Source organism: Sphaeramia orbicularis, chromosome 15 (assembly GCF_902148855.1).
Source record: "Sphaeramia orbicularis chromosome 15, fSphaOr1.1, whole genome shotgun sequence".
NCBI classification, from domain to species: Eukaryota; Metazoa; Chordata; class Actinopteri; order Kurtiformes; family Apogonidae; genus Sphaeramia; species Sphaeramia orbicularis.
The window spans coordinates 21,353,600-21,376,960 of NC_043971.1; the positions used below are offsets into that span (position 1 = coordinate 21,353,600).

Below are 23,361 nucleotides of genomic sequence, written 5' to 3' on the forward strand. Positions count from 1 at the left end.
AACAAGCATATTCCAATAAAGATTAAACTTATTAGGACGTTCGAAAACCTTTCATCAGTCTAAAGTGTAATATTCTGTATAATTTTAATAGAACTATGTAATATTAACCCCTTACCTTGCCTAAAAAGTAAAATAAAAGAATTATTTATGTTGTTTCTGTCATGCAGATGGAAAATTAAAGGAGTGATATTTGTCTTTAAAACAAAAAAGGAACTAGAAAAGCCCCCCCCCCCCACCCCCCACGATCACCACCAAAATTTAATCATTTGTTCCTTGTGCCAGTATCAACATTTCCTGAAAATTTCATGAAAATCCGTCCTCAAATTTTTGAGTTATCTTGCTAACAGTCAAACAGACAGACAGACAGACAAACCCCGATGAAAAAAACATAACCTCCGCTGTTTCACTTGGCAGAGGTAATTATGCATTTTAAATCATTTCCCTGTGGTCTACATAAACTGTAAATGCTACGCTTGGGTCTGAATTCTTCATTAATTCAACTCCACAGGTCCATCTTCAACCCTATTTCTGAGTAATGACACCAGAAAGGTCGTTTTGAGCGCTGGCCCTTTAAATGCACATGAGCCACTTTATGCCCCGCCCCCTCCAGGTTGTTGGCTGTGCTGCTCTGTCCTGTTCAACCAACAACGGAACATTTTAGGTAAACGGCTCGAAGTTTGGACATATTTTCAGTATGAACTACAACCGCTGCTGCTGACAAACAATTATGGCGTACTCGGAGAAATGTTTGGCAGAAGTCTTGACCTTATATGTGCAAATGTTATGATGCAACTAGTTATAGGTGTAACAAATTACACAGGAATTGAATCGGGTTGTAGAAATCCACTAGATATTTTGCCAAAATGAATATAAAGATAGCTTTGCAGCATCTGCAGGGTTCAAATTCAAACTTTTTGAACTATTAGGGTCCAAATACACAAATAAATGTACCAAAGACTAATAAAAGTGGGTTTAGCAAAAAATGACCCCTTTAAGAGGAGATTTTTAATATGAATATACTGTAACACATATAACAGCTATGATGCAAATTAGTGACATAATAGTCCTAAAAGTAATTTATGGAAGGAAATGCGTGCCATCAGATATTGAATAGTTGTATTTCGCAAGGAATTTTTTTTTTAATAATCATATTTCATTATTTGAATTTTTTATAGTTGATTTTTTAAAATAGTTATACTTCATAATTTGATTTTTTATATAGTTGAATTTTTTTTGAATAGTTGCATTTCACAATTTGAATTTTTTATAATGGATTTTTTTTAATGGTTGAAATTTACACATAGAGTATCATAATCTGAATTCAATTAATAAAAAAAAAGCTTTTTAATTCTTCTCAAATACAATGCGTTTCAAATTCAATATCAAAAAATTCAATGCCTGAAATACAACTATTCAAAAAAAAATTCAACTATAAAAAATTAAAATTACGAAATACAGCTATTAAAAAAAATTGCGAAATACAACTATTCAGTATCTGACGGCACACATTCCCTTCCATTATAATTAAACTTTTTTTTTTCACTCTGTGGTATGTGGATTTTTTTAAGCTATAGCGATGATTTCCTCCAGTCAACAATCCAAACACAACAAAAATGATCTAAAAATCAGTAGAATGTCATGAAATTAATAACACTGTTACCAAAACAGGCCTTTGAAATTGATCCATGAACATCAGGAATCGTAGATAACCACGTAATATATGTAACGTATGTTCACAAGGAGTGTTGAGAAGCACCTCATTACAAAAACAGTGGAATACGGAGTCAAATTTACGACAATAGTCTACAAGGGGTTGATAATATTATTGCATTTATATTTTTATATGTCAAATATATGAAATTGCAAAAATAAGATGATACGGATGGAAAATAGTTAAGTGAAGCCATTTCTAGTCCTTGAGACAGAAACGAACAGAAGTCTGCAGTCTCAGAATAGATTTAGACTCTGCATGTTTTCTGTTTAAACTGCAAACAGAGCAAGGACACAAAGCCTATAGACTATGTACAAGGCTCAGGATCTGTTGTAACTCTGCCATGTACAGTAATCTGTGTTGAATGATGCAGTGCGTGTTTGTTTCATTTGTTGTGGTTGTCGGCCAGTAACCCTCACCCCAACCTCTAGCCTAACTCTCCCATTTTCAGGTTGCTCTTCTATCAGGTCTGGCACTCCCTGCTGAGGCTCCCTCATTAAGAGGAAAGTGGAACATCTGTGCTGGTCAAGGAAGATGACTTAGGCCTCCTGGCCAGTGTCTCAATGGAGAATCACTACCAGAGAGAACAAAAACTCCATACAGGAGCTCTCCGTAATAAGGAGAGGGTAAGTAGTTTTCCTATATTTTCTTTTAAGAAACTTCTTTCATCCAGTTCTGGTTTTATTCTGGCCTCCAGGTTATCACAGCACACCTTTGTAGACAAAACGCATTTCCATTGTGGCTGTGTTTTACAAATCTCTTTAATGCTACTCCCAGTGGGTGCCTCCTAATGGCTCCTTTTAGTTCCCGTTGAACTAACAATAAAGTTACCACCTTCTTTGTGAGACTGACATAGTGAAGTGTCTAGGGCAAAGTATGACCGCATGCTCAGCTTTATCACACTTAAAAGTATAGCAAGGTTTTTTTTTAGTTTGATCATTATACCAACAGTTAAAGTGCTTTTCTTTTTGAAAAGGAGACCATTATCTTTCCAGGGTCTTCTTTTCTAAAAGCAATTCATGAAAAAAGTAGCATGTGGCTGAGGAAAAAGAAGTATATCACAAAAATAAAGCCAAAACAACATGTTCTAGTTCATCTATTACAACCATTTTTAAGAGACCGTTCTTTTTTTTTTTTTTTTTTTAATTTTTTTTAATTTTTTTTTATGTATTGGTAATTAGGAGGACAGCTCTATATTGAAACAAACTTAATAACATTATCAATATTATTAAATAGCTGTTCTGATTGGTTGCTTGTATTCCTTTTTAATTCTTTTTTTTTAACCTGCTCCATAAATGTACCTTTTTTAAATGACGCCCTTTCATTACACTAAGAACCAGCTTTACGTTACAAGAGATTTTTACTACATTCATCTCTTGAGAATATTTTTATTAGTGCTGTTGAACGATTAAAATTTTTAATCGGATTAATCACAATTTTGCCGTGGATCAATTTCGATTAATCACGATTAAATATCATTCATTTTTAATCTATATTAATCGTGTCTCATTTTACATGATCAAACAGACTCAAGAAAGAATGTAATATATATGCACTTAACATGTTTATTAAACGCCTTCAACAAAACAACTTGAAACAACGGTTCCATTTTGGTTTTTTTTTGTCCTCATATTTCCATCCAGAGGGCCAACAAGCGGTTTAGTGTCTTCCATCTTTATGGATTGGTTCTGCTGCCTGTCACTACTGGATCAACTGCCTATTTGCGCATATGCGACGGTAACTCTACTTGGACGAACTGCCCTAAATGTGTTACTAGAGATGTTCAGAGTCATTTCGCACTGCAGATAAATTAATTGTGTTAACATTTTTAATCAGATTAATCATGATCATGGATTAATCTGTGTTAATTAGTTAATTTTGAAAGCCCTAATATTTATAAACTAGTCCCAACTATAAACATACACTATACAGACAAATGTTTTGAGACATATTCAAGTAAGGTGTTCCATTGCTAACAGGGGGCTGGGCTTCAAACAAAAATAATGACATTGTCATCATTTTCAACTATGATGTGAAATATCATTTCAATAAACAATGAAAAATAACACTGTAAACCTAAAGAAAATATTGATTTGACATTCATTGTGAAGATTATAGACGTGTTAACAACTAACATGAACATTTTTATTATGATAGTATTTCAAACCAGCAAGAAGAGGAAGTCCTACAGGCTGTAGGTGTGATGTGTCCCATATTTTTGACCATATATTCTATAGTCCTGATCCTGTTGATGGTTTCTGACACTGTCTGGTAACAGTGGCATGAGAAGAAAATAAGGCAGCTGCAGAGCGGTGGACATTTATAGCCACCTTTTCTAGACTGTATATTGGATTTGCAATTGAAAACGTTGAAAAGTTGATTTTACAATTTTTTTTTTATCTGGTGGGAAAATATTCCACAATATTCACCTGTTTTGTGGAGAAACACTGACTATAAACCTAAGATTTGCACTGATATAAAACAAAATAGGAAGTTCCACAGGACACCTTAGATACCTCCACCTTCAGAATAATCTCAAGGCTCTAGACTCTAGACAAACAACGTTTAGAGAATATCCACTTTATCAGCACAGACCTTTGTCTGCCCTTTGGCGAGTTTAAATACACACAGATGCCACAGTGCCATGATTTCACACCACGTCCATGTGTAAGAGCACACAGAGACTACATCTACATGCTCAAAATGTGCAATTTTTTGCCCTTTTGCAGAGATACAGACAAATTCCTGCAGTAATAAGCTGTTTACATGGCTAATGAAAATGAATATTCCACTAATATTTCCTGTTTACATGCAGCCACACCTATTAGCATTTTTTTTAATATATAATTTTTTTTTATTCAGAGTATGAAAGCAGTGGATATAAATTGTATTTTATCTTGCAAATAAACTCATTAATTACAACTGATTTATATCACATTGAACTCCTTCCTATTCAGTGCAGTCACATAAAACATGCCATTCAAAATGACAAATAAGCACAGATGATGATACATAGAGTGGCTCATTTGCGTTGATGCTACAACAGGTTAACCTTGATAATGTTTACCATGAGGTGTGTGTCCTGAGTGTGTGGGATGAGATTTGCTTATGGCAGTAAATCTGGCAGACATAAGCAGACAAATTCTAATTTAATTAGGTCTGGGAATAATGAAAGGCCTACACAATTTCCTTGACAAATAACCTACACTATATGGTAAATAACAAGTCTGAAAAATTGTTGTACTGGGATCAAACCATGGGTTGTATAACAGCTCTGTGTTTGTTGAGTAGTGGCTATGTAGGATGGATTTATGGTGAATAATAATGGAGAGTAGTGACTCACAATGCTTGTGTGAAGTGAAAACGACCAAACCCACGCAAAGCTCTTGGTGTAATGTATGCAGCCAGCACCTAATTTCCTATTCCTCTCCAAGGAAGCCTTCTGAAACTAACCCAGCCGCTCTATTTATATCTAGCAACATCTTTTCATCTCTGCACTGATAGAGCCATTAGGTAGAGAACAATCCTATAGCATCTTAACCTGCACACTTACAGATTAAACGCTAAAACAATATGATTTATAATTCCCGAACAACGCGTGAGAATTTAAATGGATATTCATATCTCCGCCATTTACTACATGGATACGTGTAAGAGCATGTGAGGGGAAAAAGAGAGAAAATACTGCTGGTATGCTTTACATGGAAGTGCTGTAATCATAATTCCTTCAGTTATTGTAATTTATGATAGTGGATCGGTTGAAAGTTTCTGGCTGGAATACTTGTAATTAGCTCATGTTGCATCAGTAGAGGTGGTGGTTTTGTCTACATTTCACACTATTAAATTTAACTGCCAAGTGCCGAGTGCAACACTGAACAACATCCATAACAATACAGTAAATATTATTATTATTTTTTTTTTTTTCACATGGCAACTATAAATGAAGCAAAAGCATGACTTTATTTTAGATATGGTACTATGCACATCACTAATATGCTTTGTATAATTGATTAAATATAACATTCTTAATTAAATTATTTGTTTACATTTGCAGGAAGCTAATCAAAGCTGCACTGTGCAAGAAGGCACAATATCTTTAATTATTGCAGAACAATGTAACGAGTAACATGCGTGGTGCGACCCCAGCATGGTAAAAGTTGAAGGGCGCTTGCAATCTTGCTTCCATAGTTAAGGAATCTAATTCGACTGGACATTTATCGGGTGAAAGAAAAGAATAATAACAATAGTATTATGCAAAAACAAAAAGTATTTAATCAAGAATTGACTCTAATGACATGCCAGATGTATTCAGTGCTGATAAATAGGGTGTGTTGATTTTCATCTCAATCTTCCTCTGGTCTTGCAATGCATTGTTTCTATTAATAATTGTCAATGGCAGTACATACCCAGCATGCATTACATCGTGTACTCACAATGGATGTAACTGGTTATGGTAATTTTAAGTCATCAGAAGAACCAGCACCAAAAAAAGCCAGACTCTTTTCTACATCTGTTCAATATAATTAGCAGAAATAATAATGGCGAAACTGTAGTCGCATAGACCAACATTCTAACAACCTCGAATAAATCACCTTGTTCGTCACCCTTAGCAACCCATCAGCAACCTACGACAACTCAAATCATGAACTATTCAATCTCCTCCAGATGATGTTGAGGAATTAAGGTCTCACTTTTAAGTAAAAATCCCACATGCTTTTTCTTCCTGTTGTATCACTCCAATCACCCTGTGCTCCAAGACCTTCTACTGCTACTGTGAAATACACTTTTCCAGGGGAGTCAGGGGTATGGTTCAACATGATTTACGCACAAGAAAACAACATTTATTGTCTCTGTTGATCCAGTAACTTTTTGGAATACCTCATACATTTCAGAGAGAGGATATAAACGAGCAAGCTTAACTGTGACAGGACTATATTTCACCTTCTTGCCAGAGGATCTTGATCTATGACGTATATGTTTAAACTTATGAATGGGTGTTTTTGAGTGCATTCGTCTACGCACGCTAACCTATTGAAGAAATTAGTGTAGTTACCCTGAAAGCGGGCTATAAAAAGCAGTCCATGTATGAAAGGCTGTGTGAGGGTAGTGTGTTCACTCACCAGCTGGGCATCTGCAGGAGGCTGTTCCATTGGAGCGTGTCAGGCAGGTGGAGTTGTGCAGGCAGGGATTGTGGAGGGGATCACAGGGGTCATAAGGCTGGCTGCACAAGGGGCCACTGAAGAAGGGGGGACAGGTGCAAGAGAACTCCCCAGGTACGTCTGACTCTTGACACTGAGCTCCGTTTAGACAGGGCCCAGAATCACACTCATTCACATCCTGTGCACAGTCCACACCTGTCCAGCCTGGTGCACACAAACACCTCGGATACCCCAGAGGAAAAAACACGGCACAACGGAGGTTATTTTGGCACATTTTCAAATGACTCCTGAATAAATAAACACTTACAACTTCTCTGGTAGTTTTGTAAAGGTTAAACATGTCTTTCCCGGAGAGAAACCTGTGCTAACAATTGAAATGAGTAGTTCAGTTGGGGGTATTTTTTTTTTTTTCTAAATATGACACTTTTTTTTCCATGTAAATGCAAAAGTGTTATAGTACATGTACTGGCATTGGTCCCCTTCTGGTTCTCTGTATGAGACAGTGCAGGGATTTTACAGGTTAATTGCACCAGTGGTCAGGGCAGCTTTTAATTCTGGACAGCTGAATGTAGGACACAGGAGGTTAGAGCACTGAGTGGGGATTAAATGGAAATGTATGCTTGTAAGAGACAGACAGAGGAAGAGAGAGCGGGGAAAATCTGAGAAGGAATCGGTGTGTGTGTGTGAGAGTCTGAAGTATCTGCTCTTAAGGCAGGTGAATATTCCACTTGGTGGCAGTGAGTACCCGAGCACTGCCAACCACTCCACGTAACATTCCTTTCCATCCCCCAATTTTTCCACCTGAAGCAGTTTTACGTCTCCCCAGCGAGAGAGGCATTAGCTGAAGCAGATACACCAGCTTTTTCCTCCAATGAGTCACAGATCCCCTGAAACCTTTTCATGCTGTGAGCCATTGATTGACTCATTTGTTTTACCTGCCATCTGCAATTCATTATCTCTGCTGCCAGTGGAAGGACATATTGCTATCTCTAACGGCTTCTTTTTCTGCATTTATTAAGTGACTGATGCACCTCGTGAGGACAGTGCCCTCCAGCAGACCGCACACTTACTTATAGCTGTTGAGAAGGTCTGTGCAGGTGGCGTTGTTTTTGCAGGGCTGTGATAAACATTCATCAATTTCTTGTTGGCAGAATTCCCCTTCCCAGCCAGAGTGGCATATACACTCATAACTCTGCAATACAAAAAAAGAAAAAAAAAAAAAACACCTTCAGATAAACACAGAAATATAGTAATGTACTTACAATGCACCTGTCTAGGTATAATGGATTGTTTATACCTCTAATAGAAATTCTCTGTACTTATGACAACGATTAACAATAATTGTTAATTAAGTTGTAATGTATACTGGTGAGCTTTGAGGGCATGTACTTCAGTATTCAGAAAAATATTGTCGAATATATCCTCCCACTTGTGGAAAAATAAAAAATAAAAAATGTTTTTTTTATGGAAATCTATTTAAACTGTGGAAGAGTCATGCTTGTCGGAAATTTTCACATTGCTGCTATGCAGATGTATTCCTCCTACCACCCACCCTCTGGATAATATGCAAGCCTGTTTTTTTCCATGCCATTCAAGGTATACGGTACAGGCCTTTATCAAGCATTCAGTATTATGACTGAAAACCTCATGTGGAAAGAATTTGGCCATGCAAACATGCAAAGAACATTTTCTATTTATATTTGCAATCGTTTTTTTTACTGTACATGCAATTTAAACATCAAATGCCTCATAGATTTGGTATTTTTTAAAAATTTTATTGTTAATTTATTTATTTATTTATTTTCAATTTGCATGGATGTCCTTTAATTTCATCATTGCCATCTATGGTACATCATCATGATTAACCACAGCACATTAGACGAATGGCTTGTTGTCTATTACTTACCAAGGTGGATGTTTAATTTCCATTCCTCTTTGCATACACAATGAAGGTAGTCATATGGTCAAGGGTTTTTCAGGATTCCTCGTTGCCAACTTCCTGTCTAAAGGTCCTGGGTGCGGCTGGTTGAATGCATGCTAATCTGTATTTCATACACTGGGGGGGAGCCGTTAAACTTTGTCTGATATAATTTGTACACTGTGGGCCCTATGGTGGTGGGGGGGAATGCCGTCATCTCATGATAAATTAGATACCTACAGGAGACTCCAATTCCTTACCCCTGGCAATAGAACATAATCTCATTTTTGCTGCTAAGTCACCTTCAGGGACCGCAATTCTCCAAAATAAGCGAAAGCTCTGTGGGACAGAGTGTTCTGAGAGAGGAATAGCTGCACTGTAAACAAGACTATGTGAAAGGGGTTTCCAAAAACTGTCCCTATTTGAATAATGGCTTGGGAAAATAATAGCTGGAAAATAGATAACTGTGTGGATAAAAAAAAAAATTGTTAAAATTATATTATTTCCCTGATATCACAACCGATTCCTCCAGTGTCCTTTTGCCTTTGTATAGGAGTATTTCATTTATTATAGAATATAACACTGAAATGTTTTTAAAAAATTCTCCACTGAGACATTTACAGCTCCATGTTGTATTATTCCTTGTAAATAGTAGTGATTTGTCCTTTAATTGTCCAGAAGAGAGTCAATTGTAAACTAATTGATAACTTTTTTCAATAAACAACTTTGTTTTAATAGCAAATTAAGAGTTTACCTTGAAATATTTGTAAAAAAAAAAAAAAAAAAAAATCAATCAAATTATCACCGCATGTGAAGCTAGGTGTTTTACTTGGTATTTTTATTTCACTGTTTTTAATTGTACGGCTGTTTTAATGTCTTTTTAATCTATTCTTGTATTTTAGTCTATCATTTTGCTTTTTTTTAATTCTTCTGTACAATACTGTTTTAATTGTACAGCTGTTTTATGTCTTTAACCCTTTCATGCATACTGGTCACTACAGTGGACAGTTATTCTACAGCTGTTCTCTTGTGTATTCATGGGTTTTTGTTGTTTTAGTTCCATATCAGCCAGCACAGTGGACACTTATGCATCATCCCATAAACTGCAATTCATACCATTACTGTAACTTTGCTGTTCTTGATAAACCTAATCTGCAGTGACATGTTTGAGTGTAAATCCATCGCTAATTGTTATGAAACTGTAAGTAACAGTTTTCTTATTAAAAAAAAAAAAAACCCAACCTTTTTTTGTACATTATCTCCATGAAGTGAGTAATAACTAGTATTAGAGAATGTTAAAATGTGAGAAAACATCAGATTAGCTGAATGAAATATGCTTTTATTTCATAGTTTACACACAGTTTATCACTTTTGATAAAGAATTAAAAACATGCATGTCACTCACCACATTTAAAAGGATGTTTTAAACTAAGGTATTCAATAAATGTAAAATATTAGGATAAAGTAAGCCAATTATTAGTATGAATCTAAGATTTTGCTTAGATTATATTATTTGTTTTATTTTATTATTGTTTAAAATGGTGCCATCTTGTTATACTGTTTTGTTTCTGCAGCTTTCCTTCTTGTAAAACTATAAGCTGTTGTTTCAGCCTACACCTTTTCACCCATGTTTAATATAGAAATCCAAACTGTATGTATGTACAGGGTGGGGAAGCAAAATTTACAATATTTTGAGGCAGGGATTGAAAGACAGTGTATGACCAATTAGTTTATAGAAAGTCATGAGAATTTATTTGCCACAAGAAAATGTACATAATAGAAAATGTTTTTATTCTATGTGTCCTCCTTCTTTCTCAATAACTGCCTTCACACGCTTCCTGAAACTTGCGCAAGTGTTCCTCAAATATTCGGGTGACAACTTCTCCCATTCTTCTTTAATAGTATCTTCCAGACTTTCTGGTAATAGTTTTGCTCATAGTCATTCTCTTCTTTCCATTATAAACAGTCTTTATGGACACTCCAACTATTTTTGAAATCTCCTTTGGTGTGACGAGTGCATTCAGCAAATCACACACTCTTTGACGTTTGCTTTCCTGATTACTCATATGGGCAAAAGTTTCTGAAAAGGTATGGATAATAGTGTTAGGTATGATTATGACATCAATATATGTTTGGTTTCAAAACAATTGATGTAGTACCTGCTGAGAAAAAAACAACTCAATGTTCATTGTAAATTTTGCTTCCCCACCCTGTATATATCATATTTTGTTAAATGGATGAATAAATTACTACTACTACTTTCTGATGATAGTTTCTTTGCTTCAAAAATTTAAAGCATGGCGTCCAGCTGAGTAGACATTTTTGTAACTCCTTAAAAAACAGGGTCATAAAAAATTTGAACTCACATTATTTTTTTCATGCCTAAAGAGGAATAAAAACATTCAGGAAAAACATCTCGACTAAGGTTCTGATAATTCATGCATGAAAGGGTTAATGGGTTCTTATATTTGTCTTTTATTTTTGGTTTTTCCCCTGTAAGTCGCTTTGAAAAAAAAAAGCATCTGCCAAATGCATACATGTAAATTGTAGAAGGTTAACTTTGAAATGGGTGAAAGGGTGTTCTAAAGCGTGTTCTAAAATATACATTATCTGTTTCGGGGTCTACAGAATCACAAATAAAACATATTGTTATTTCAACTTTCTCACATAAATTATCCCCTGATTTTCAAAAGCACAGACTTATTTTTAACCCAAACATTAGGTGTGTAGTGCACACCGAAAGTTATATGTCTTTGTCAGTGGGGGGAAAAAAGAAACCCGAAAACTTTATCTATGACACATCTGTTTTACTACTGCAATCTGTTAGCAAATAAGCAGCTGTTGGAAAAAGGCCCCTGGTACTCATTGCACAGTTTGTGAGCAGCATGCAGTTCCCTAGGCCTTTTTTGCAGCTGCAACAGATCAATGTTATTGGCTTAAAACACTTGAATAAGTACGAATAAGTACAGAAGTAGAGCTGTTGCGCCTTGGAAAAAAAGGTTGCTTGAAACCCAAGTGTTTTAATCTGTATAAATTTAGAGACTAGGGGCCTCATTTATAACTGATGTGTACACAGAAAATAGGGCCTGGAAGAGGCGGGCACCACTTTCCACACAAAAAGATGGATCTATAAAAACAAACTTGATGGGACAATGTGCGCACCTGTACTCAAACTCTGACCCATACGTAGGAATATTGTAGAGAGAAAGAATAACTGGCAATGCAGATGCTGGAGCGGTAAAATACTTACATGTCCACTCTATTATGAACAGTCAGAGCTAAGTATTAGCCGCTGAGGTTAGTGGGCTATAACTATTTCATAAGCACCTTTCAATTATAAAGGATAGAAGTCAAGTCAAAGAGCAAACTCCACTCATCTCATCATCATCTCACCATCACATTCTCCACCGCTGAAGGGCAAAGGAGAAGGACACACTGTCGAAAAACTGACCCTTGTTGTAAGTTGTGAAAAATATGATACAGAATGCAGGCATTTTCTCTGATATTATGCGTGGATATCCCAAGTGTTTTTCACCGTAATTATAATAACCCTTAAAAACCAAAGACGGCCAAACCCTAAATCACAGGTGCCAAACATGCGGCTCGGGGGCCAAATCCGGCCCGCCAAAGGGTCCGGTCTGGCCCTTGGGATGAATTTGTGAAAGGCAAAAATTACACTAAAATATTAACAATCCTTTTAGTTCAGGTTCCACATTCAGACAAATTCAATCTCAAATGGATCAGACTAGTCAAATACTATCATAATAATATATAAATAATGTCAACTCCAAATGTTTCTCTTTATAAATGTAAATATTTTCATCTATTTACACTAAAACAAAAGTATAATTTTGCAAAAAATGTGAATATCCTGAAATGTCTTACGAGAAGCAAGTACAATTTTAACAATATTCTGCCTGTTACTAAATGTTTGGTGTGTTTGTAGATCCATTGTGATCTGTAAGTTATAATGTACATGTGTAAATGATAAACTGAAGCAAAATATTGTATATTGTAATAATAATAATAATAATAATAATAATAATAATAATAATAATAATAATAATAATAATGTCAGTCTGCCACAGGGCAGCTGTGGCTATGAATGTAGTTTACCACCACCGGAGGGAGAATGTGAGAGTGAATGAATAATGGATCCTCTGTACGCGCTTTGAGTATGTGTTCATAGAAAAGCGCTATATAAATCTAATCCGTTATTATTATTGTTATTAATATTGTTAAAATTACACTTATTTTTTCACTTTGTTCATGTTATTCACATCTTTTGAAAGGATAGTTTGTAGATGTAATCCTGTTCATAATGTAAATTTACTGTTTTCACTCTAAAACACAGAGAAAAGTTTGGAGTTGACATTATTTATATATTATTATGTTATTCTTTTACTGGTCCGGCCCACTTCAGATCAAATTTGGCTTAATCTGGCCCCTGAACTAAAATGAGTTTGACACCCCTGCCCTAAATCATCATCTGAACCATTAATTCTATCGATATATGTAAATAATTTAGGTAATATGTGGTTTCTCCGCTTTTCATCATCATCAGATATGACCCATTCAGATATTCAGATGCTCCGTAGTGAATGTGGAAAACACAGTTAGTTTAAAACCCATGGAGTTTGACAAATGACAGTGGTTATAGACATTTGTTTTCATATTCATTAAATGATATATTTTGCTGAAAAGTCAGTTTCTCTTCAGTTTTCTGTTCTGATATAGCAGGGGTGTCAAACTCATTTTAGCTGAGGGGCCATATCCTCCCAATCTGATCTGAAGTGAATTAATAACATAATAATATATCAATAATGCCAACTCCAAACATTTCAATGTGTTTCAAAGTGAAAAAAGTAAAATTACATTATGGAAATGTTTACATCTATAAACTGTCCTTTTAAAAATGTGAATAATATGAACAACCATGAAAAAACTGACATTTATTAAGAAAAATAAGTGCAATTTTAACTACATTTTGCCTTGGCTAAGCATTTGTAAATGTGCATTACAACTTACAGATCACACTGGATCTGCAAATTTACAAAGTATTTTAGTAACTGGCAGAATATTAGTAAAATTACACTTACTTCTCTTAACACATCTCTAGTTTTTCATATTTTTTGTGAAAGGCTTGTTTGTAAATTTATACATTTTCATGTAATTTCACTTTTTTTTAAACTAAAACAGAGGAAAAATTTGGAATTGTCCTTATTTGTAGGGTTTTTATGGTAGTATTTTACTGATCTGACCCACATCTGACTAAAATAGGGCTTTTTATGGGCCCTAAAGTAAAACGATTGACTGTTAATATCTTCAGTGTAATTTTTGCATTTCACAAATTCATCCTACGGGCCGGATTGGACCCTTTGGCGGGCTGGATTTGGCCCCCGGGCCGCATGTTTGACACCTGTGTGATATAGTAATGTTCTTGAAGACCCAGCTTTTCAATGTATTATTATGTTCATTATTCTATTGTTTTACTTGGTATTCTTATTTCACTGTTTTTAAATTGTACAACTGTTTTTATGTCTTTTTAACCTATTCTTGTATTTTACTGTATCATTTGGCTTTTTTTATTTTTCTGTACGACGCTGTTTTTAATTATACAGCTGTTTTATATCTTTAATCTATTCTTGTGTTTTATTCTTTTATTTTGGTTTTTCCCCTGTAAGTCGCTTTGGAAAAAAGCATCTACCAAATACATGAATGTGAATGTAAATGTAAAGTAATGTTGAATTTATTCTGAGCTTTTATGAACACGTACATGATCAGTAAATTCAATATAGGAAAATACCTGATTTTCATTGAAAAATACAAAATCCAGAGGACAATATTATAACAAATGGTGATAAAACACTTAGGAAAGGTTTAATGTAGAGAAGTATCTATTTGGAAGTCACCACAGAAATAGTTCTAGGTGTAAAAGGATTAACCCATAAAGACCCAGAGGTACTTTTGTGTCAGTTCCCAAATGAATTTCTGTCTGTTTTAACCTTTAAGCGATTTAACACCATTTGTTCTCAGCTGCATTTGAATAGAGTTTGTATTCATCAGTTCAGATCTGCACTGTTCCTTTTAACCCTCCAATATCCGGGTGAGCTTTTTAGGCACACTTTGCACTTCGTGTTAAAAAACTTCATATTATTTTTCACAATTTAAATAAGGTTAGAATTCAAAAGTTGTTCATTTTGGCATGATCTTTAAAATTCTGGCCACCTGGCATCTGTCTCCCAAGTGTGCCTAAAACGCACTATTTCTTCTATTTGATATGTATGATTAGGGCTGACCCTGATTTACAAAAATAAAATCAAATTACAGCAGAAAAATAAATCAATATATAATATTTAATAGTTTGATTTATAGGTGTGCATTTTATACGCACACTTGGTGACAGATGCTAGTATTTTGAACATTTTACCTAGTGCAAAAAATAACAATGCAAATTAACCGATGTTGGAGTTAATCATTGACATATGCCAGGATGAAAAAATCAAATAAAATGTGATCCACTTTTTATGTAGTATATTGAAAAAAATATATATTTTTTTGTTTTTTGCTTCCAAAAAAAAAAAAAGATTTGTTTACATTACAAACACGGCATTTAAATGGTTAAAAAATGTGACAATTATTGAGTATTTGGTGTTTTTATTTACGGCTCAAGTTGATGAAATAGAAAAAAGTGTAAAAGAATTAAAAACAAACTGAATTAAAACATTTTTGACATTATTCCACAAGTGTGCAAAAAAGGCACACTTCGTGCTTAGTAAGGGCCTTGGTGGAAAAGTTTTTATCTGTTTTATCTGCTTGTCTGTTTTATCTTTTTTATCTATTTATCTGATTTTTTGATTGTTTATTTTTCTCATGCCTATACTTTTTATTGCTTCTGCTGTAATGCTTTTAATGTTTTATGTAAAGCACTTTGAATTGTCTTGTACATGAAATGTGCTATATAAATAAACCTGCCTTGCCTTGCCTATTATCCTCTGTATTCTGTCTTTTTTTCAGTTAAAATAATCTATTTTCCGAAATTTAATACACTGATCATGTAGATGTTCATATAAGCTCAGAGTAAATTCAATGATTATTATATCAAAACAATGAAAACTAACAAAAAAAATCACTTTTTCTGCCAAATATATCATTAAGTGAACATAAAACAAGTGTCTCCATCCACTGTCATTGATCCGACTCCATGGGTTTTACTGGTGAATCAGTGTTGTAGAAGATGACGGTGTTTCTACGTTCACTATGGAGCCTCTGACCGTCCAAATGGGTCATATCTGATGACCATGAAGAGATAATCAACTAAAAGCATCCACTGGTCTAAAATGGATAATAACCTTTGAACTATTAATCTTATCAATGGATTTTAACCCATTAAGACCCAGTGTTAATTTTGTGTGAATTTTTCTCTCTATCTAACCTTTCTTAAGTGATTTATCACCATTTGTTATAACAATATCCTCTGTTTTCTGCATTTTTTCCTGTGAAAATCAGGTATTTTATTCATTGATCATGTAGATGTTCATAAAAGTTCAGATAAAAGTTGATGGTTATTAGATCAGAAACAGAGAAAACTGAAGTAAAAGTGACTTTTTTCAGGAAAGATATCAATAACTGACCAAACTAAACCTAAAACAAGCATCTCCATCCACTGTCACTGATTAAACTCCATGGATTTTAGAGGTGAATCAATGGTGTAGAAGATGACAGTGTTTCCATGGTAACTACACAGCCTCTGAACGTCCAAATGGGTCATATCTGAAGATGGCAAACTGTATTCTACATCCATTATTTACATGGATTGATAGGATTAATGAATCAGCAGGTATTGAACTAAAACCATCCACTGGTCTAAAATGGATAATAACCTTTGACCTACTTATCTTATCAATACATTTTAACCCATAAAGACCCAGTGTTAATTTTGTGTCAGTTCCCAAAAGGTTTTTTTCTCTCTATTTAACCTTTCTTAAGTGATTGATGACCGTTTGTTAAAATAATATTATCTGTATTTTGCATTTTTTCCAGTGAAAATCAGGTATTTTATTTATTGATCATGTAGATGTTCCTATTAAAGTTGATGGTTATTATATCAGAAACAGAGTAAACTGAAGTAAAAGTGATTTTTCAGGAATGATATCAACAACTGAGCAAACTAAACCTAAAACAAGCATCTCCATCCACTGTCATTTATCAAACTCCATGGGTTTTACTTGATGACGGTGTTTCCACGTTCACTACGGAGTCTCTGAACGTCCAAATGGGTCATTTCTGATGACCATGAAAAGATGACAAACTGCATTTTACACCAATTATTTACATGGATTGATAGGATTAGTGGATCAACAGGTATTAAACATTTTAGATCAGTAGATGGTCTTGGTTGATGGCAGTTGTTTGGGTCTTTAATAGGCTAATTGAGCAGTTTTAGAAATTCAAGATAACATAAAATAGCAATTAAGACTAATAGTTTTCAGTGATATCTTCTAATTGTGTGCGTAAATCATCAAGTGCAGTTTTAGATTCCACGGAGGTTTGTGGGTGAAATTACTGCAGTGAAAGTGACTGCTGTCAGGCACATAGAGCACATTGGAAACATTGCAGTGGCTGCCACATACACTTGTTTCCCAGGGTACAAGAGGCCGTTCAGGTTTCCAGCGGTGACAGCTCGGAGGTGCCTTTGCCCCCACTAGTAGCAGACAAGCACTGAAGGTGGGACGCAATTATTTTTTTGCCTCAACCTTTAGATCTGACCACTTTTTTTTTTTTCTTTCAGACACTGTTCTGTTTGATGAACTCACTACATTTACACAGCAGCAACATGTTGCCGCTCAGTGCATTTTCTTGTTTTTTTTTCCTTCTTTTTTGTGACCCCATTGTTGTGGCCACTAAACAATATGTGCTTTCTAACCTTTACCTCACCCACAAGCACCTCTATTTCTGTGTCAGACAATTCCTTTTCTTGGTTTGCTTAGAAAATCCAGGAAAATGTTTTACAATCACGTTTGATTGTAAAGAACCGGTGATCAGCGGACCCATTTCAACACATCACTATTCACAAGGTGGTTTTTATTAACCATTTAGGGCTAAAAAATGGGTGTGTAGAGGGCGAGATATGACGCATGTGCACATTTCAAGTAGACGATGATTTATATAGGGAACACTGCCTGCAGGTGTGCATGTGTTTTTATGACTCTTTTCATTTTCGGCGCATTCCATTTTTGGCTTTTGTGCAGACGTACACTTTTACTATACAGGGTGTATCCAAAAAAAAAAAAAAAAAAAAAAAAAAAAAAATATATATATATATATATATATATATATATGTACACACATTTTGAAAAATTACCCCCAGTTCCCCATTTGATAATTTTTGGAATTTTCTTATATCAGCTAAAATTTGCTTAGAGGTCTTATTTCTGTCTTTGTGCATAAGAAATCAATATAAGTGAATCCCCAAAGGAACTTTGTGTTGGTAAATGCAAGTTATGCAAATTGACAGGATTTCAGTTCTGTTGCAACATGTTGATGGTCATATGAACTATGTTTTCAGGTCAAAAATGTCCAATTTCATCACAATTAATGTTATATTTTCATGTCACAAATGGCCAAGTTATATTTTAACTGAATTTACCTGAAAAACAAATATTCTATTCTTTTAGATTCTCCAGTTTTTCTTACAAGATTATATACTACATATCACATGTTTTATTTTTACAGGTTGCAATATGGAGTATGGTGCTGATCCATCCTGCTTATGTTACGCCAATACATACATTAAGAATGTCACACGTCACTTTTTAAATCAACAGTTTTCTAATAATAAGCATTTTTATAAAGAAATAACAATTCTATATTGTTATTTACTTTTTAGTACGATGATAAACTATACAATAAATAATTCTGATCCTAGTTTTTGCACAGGGATCATTTGTGGAAACGGTGACATGGCTGCCGAGCATCAGTATGATGGGATCCAGAACAACCATGTCACATCCGTCCACTGCCACATTTTGTGTTTTTGTGTCAGCTGTTATTGTTTTAGATCCACAATACTAACATTTATGAATAAGAGGAGAATTAGCAATAGTAAGTATATAAGTTTATTACTAATAAAGTACTGGTACTGACCAGATCATCATGGGTAATGTCACGTCCGTCCACCAGCAAAAGTTTTCACATACAAGTGCTATTGAAAGTCCAATATTTCTAAAAAGTATAGCTTCCACTGTCAAATAATATCAGTAGTCTCTGCACAAATGTATTAGCATTATTTCAGCACAGTTCTATGTATTTCTTACAACTTTTTTTTTTTGCCAAAAATGGCCACTCATTTGACCCCCTAAGTAAATTTTAGTCGATGTGGACGTTGGTAGTTTGGGGATTGGTGGATATTTGTCCAAATTTACAGACCCAGGTTTTCATGCATGCGTGAGCAGGGGCAAATTGCACAATCCAAATTAAAACTGGTTTGTGCAAAGTAGCGGTTAACCCTAACCCTAACTTGTCCCTGTCCTCAGTGATATTTTCAAGCTTAAACAAGTTGAATTAATTTTGAAAGGCAGGAACAGCTGCCATGGGTAAAGAAATGAAATTGACATGGTGGCCAAAGTGTTCATGCTGTAACCTGGCAATTTTGTGGAAAACAAGATGGATGCCCATTGCCCCCTGCCATGATCTTTGATTGGATTTAAATCCCACCGCTACTTCACGCAAACCAGTTTTAATTTGGACTGCGCAATTTGCCCCTGCTCACTCATGCATGAAAACCTGGGTCTGTAAATTTGGATAAATATCCTCCAATCCCCTACCTACCGATGTCCATATGAGAAAATTCCAAAAATTATCAAATGCGGAACTGTGGGTAAATTTTTCAAAATATATAGTTTTTTTTTAATATACACCCTGTATATTCTATGCATTGTTTTACAAGCCCTAATACACTCATACTCAAATTTGACTTATTATTTCAACAAACCTTAGGTCAGAATCATAGAGCCCAGTACATGGAAGTCATATCAGTCCAGGCTCATTCTTCATGAATATTTGACAGCTACAGTTTAATCCACGCGGGGCTGTATCAGGTTAACTCTAACTATGTAAGCTGCATTTAATGAGCTGTAGATAAAGTCTGTTTTGACAGGAGGGTAAACTGTCTACTATGAGGGCAGCAAAAAGTGTATAAGCCATGAACAGCTTTTATCGTTTGTATGTTTTAATTATTTCAGTTGTTTTTTTTAGGAGCTGGTCAACCCTAGTGCCTGATTTTCAGAAGTTATTTTTCACAGAACTCAACAAACTACTACTTTTATTTCACATTTGAATGATTTTCTATACATCTACTAGCATTGCACATGGAGAGTTTTATTTTCACCTTTTTTTTCCACATTAAAGACCTAGAATTACTTTCCACTGACTTGCAAATGAATTTTCTATGCATTTAACTTTCATTTTTACTATAATTATTATCCAATTTTGCTGTTTTTCAGTGAAATTCAGATATTTTCCAGTATTTGATTTGCTGACCATGTAAATATTAATAAAAGTGCAGAGTAAATCCAAAAATCATTACATTAAAACAAAGAAAACTGAAGAGAAGAATAATATTTCATTGAAACATATCATTAACGGAACATAAAAACAAGCATCTACTGCCACTGCCATCTGTCAAACTACATTAGTTTTATTGGTGAAGAAGATGATAGAGTTTCATCGTTTACTATGGAACCTCAGAAGGTCCAAAAAAGACACATCTGATGCCACTAAAAAGCTGAGAAACTGCATTTGGCCTGAATTATTAACCCATAAAGACCCAAACATCCACTTTTAACCAAAACTGTCTACTGATAGAAACTGTTTGATACCTGTCGATCCACTAATTCTATCAATACATGTAAATAATTGATGTAAAATGCAGTTTGTCATCTTTTCATGGTCATCAGACATTATGAATTTTCCTCGAGATTAATAAAGTATCTATCTAGCTATCTATCTATCTATCTATCTATCTATCTATCTATCTATCTATCTATCTATCTATCTATCTATCTATCTATCTATCTATCTATCTATCTATCTATCTATCTATCTATCTATCTATCTATCTATCTATCTGTCTATCTATCTATCTATCTATCTATCTATCTATCTATCTATCTATCTATCTATCTATCTATCTGGATGTTCGGAGGCTGCGTATGTGAACGTGGAAACACCATCATCTTCTACATCATTGATTCACCAGTAAAACCCAAGGAGTTTGATCCATGACAGTGGATGGAGATGCTTATTTTATGTTTAGTTTGCTCAGTTGTTGATATCTTTCCTGAAAAAAAGTCACTTTTACTTCAGTTTTCTCTGTTTCTGATCTGATAACCATCAACTTTATTTGGAACTTTTCTGAACATCTACATGATCAATGAATAAAATAAGAGATTTTCACTGAAAAGATGCAAAATACAGAGGATAATGTTATAACAAATGGTGATAAATCACCTAAGAAAGGTTAAACAGAGAGAAAAATTTATTTGGGAATTGACACAAAATTAGCACAAGGTCTTTATGGGTTAAAATGTATTGATAAGATTAATAGGTCAAAGGTTCTTATCCATTTTAGACCAGTGGATGCTTTTGATTGCTGAGGTCTCCTCATCATATTGCGAAACACATTCATGTTTCATTTTTAATATGTCATTGTAATAAGAATATGAAAAAGAACAAGAAAAATAATATTTTGTAACCATGAACTGTTCTCATTTTATCCCCAAATGAAACACGCCTGCACATTTTCATGCTGAACAAAAGATCTCATAAGATGGATTAAGTATGAATGAACTCATTTTAATAACTCATCACTATCAACGGTAGTTTATAGTCCTTTTGTATCATTAAGAGCTGAAATAGAAAGCATTCCCTGAATAAGAGTGCTCTAGAAAAAAATAGCCAGTAGCTTATGTAATTCAACTCTGTCAATATTTTATGAAAAACTGTTTGTTAATGAATTATCTAGCGATGTGATTTACAGAACACCGGGTCATTTTTATAGAGCTTTTAAAAGGCCAACCAAATGATTAGTTGACTTACCAGATGGCGGTCCTTACAAATTGAGTTGGTGCTGCACAAACTGTTCACGCAGTCATCAACGTCTTGTTCACATCTCACCCCAACATATCCAGGATTGCAAAGGCAGTAAAAACCATCTACAACTGAAATAAGATCAGGAGAGTTACACCACATTGCATCATAAATTAATTCACATTCTCTTAATGATATATGGTGCACAGGTAAGTACTGATTATGTGCATAAAACGCAATCCTCTGCTGATTTGTTTTTTTTTAATGGATATGATCATTAAGCTATATGCTCTGTGTGGAACCTTTTGTAGCTAAATCTAGGTGTCAGGTCACCTCCCTCTGCATCAGACAGACAGAGCTGAGACTCTAACTGTCGGTAAATGAACCTATCTGCAAAAAAAAAACATTCTCTGCTCTCCAGATACTTTCCTCATCCTCAGCCTGTACTTATCCCACTCTTTGTCAATGAAGGGCTGAAAGCCTTGTCATTTGTTTCCACACTGAAGACACACTTACAACACAGCGAATAAAGGGAAAAGACGCACTACAGATGGAAAGTGCCAATCCCAAGGCCATTTTTTATTCAGATGTTACAAATGTGCCATTTTTTTCCCCATCACAAGTAAGAATCTCCCACGTCTAATAATCCATTCCTTCTCCTCTTTAATTATTAATGATGTTAAAGAGGGATGCATCACCCTGTTTCTTCAACACAACACTAGTGTACAGGCAGCCACTGACAGAGGTAATTGCAGTTCTTACAGGAGTGAATTTATTACTTCCCCAGTCAGGGTCCCAGGATTCTTCATTATCCCAAAGATTTACCACGTAATCTATGCTGTCACTCTGTCTTGGTGCGTGTAGCTGCTATTACTCTCATTAAATGCTTTAGGTCCTGGGTGGCAGCAGCATTACTCATCTCAGCCACTGTGGCTATGCAGTGCTATCCCTGGTGGCTTCCTGGCTGCTGCTGAGCGCCGGCCAATAGGTCCTAGAGGCCTGCCTCACTAACCTAAGGTGAACAGGCTGTACTCAAGATTAGTTAAGACAGCTGGCCGCAGTCTACTGTAGCACAGTGAGGGATAGGATATACTTAGATTGTGATCCACTGCCATCGGTGGTTTTGTTCCAGCAGAAGCCAGTTGAAACAGCACTGGCAGGGTTTCAAAAATGCAATAAAGCTTGGTACAGCATAAACGGGCACATAATTATATACATAATTACTCATTACTAATACTAAATATTTTCAAACAAATGCGTCTTTATCTCCAAAGTGAAAATAATTTAGAGAAATACATTATAATAATTGACCAGCTGGTGATAAAAAAAAATCCTGAACATATTTTGATCAATGTCTTTTCTAATGTTTTATGCTAGAGATGGAATACATAGGGGTAAAATCTTACTCAATAGCCACCATCAAATCCCATATTCAGCCTTGGGATTTGATTGTATTCATTTTGTCATTTATCATCCATTATTCA

At 34.8% G+C, this 23,361-nt stretch overlaps 1 protein-coding gene across 1 annotated transcript in view; it reads right to left on the reverse strand.

Annotated features, from left to right (window-relative positions):
• eys (eyes shut homolog) overlaps positions 1-23,361 on the reverse strand; it is a 348,044-nt gene that overhangs the window by 201,332 nt on the left and 123,351 nt on the right. Inside the window, 3 exon segments of the mRNA XM_030156655.1 lie at positions 6,832-7,091; positions 7,941-8,062; positions 21,887-22,008. Of these exon segments, the coding sequence (XP_030012515.1) occupies positions 6,832-7,091; positions 7,941-8,062; positions 21,887-22,008 (504 nt within the window).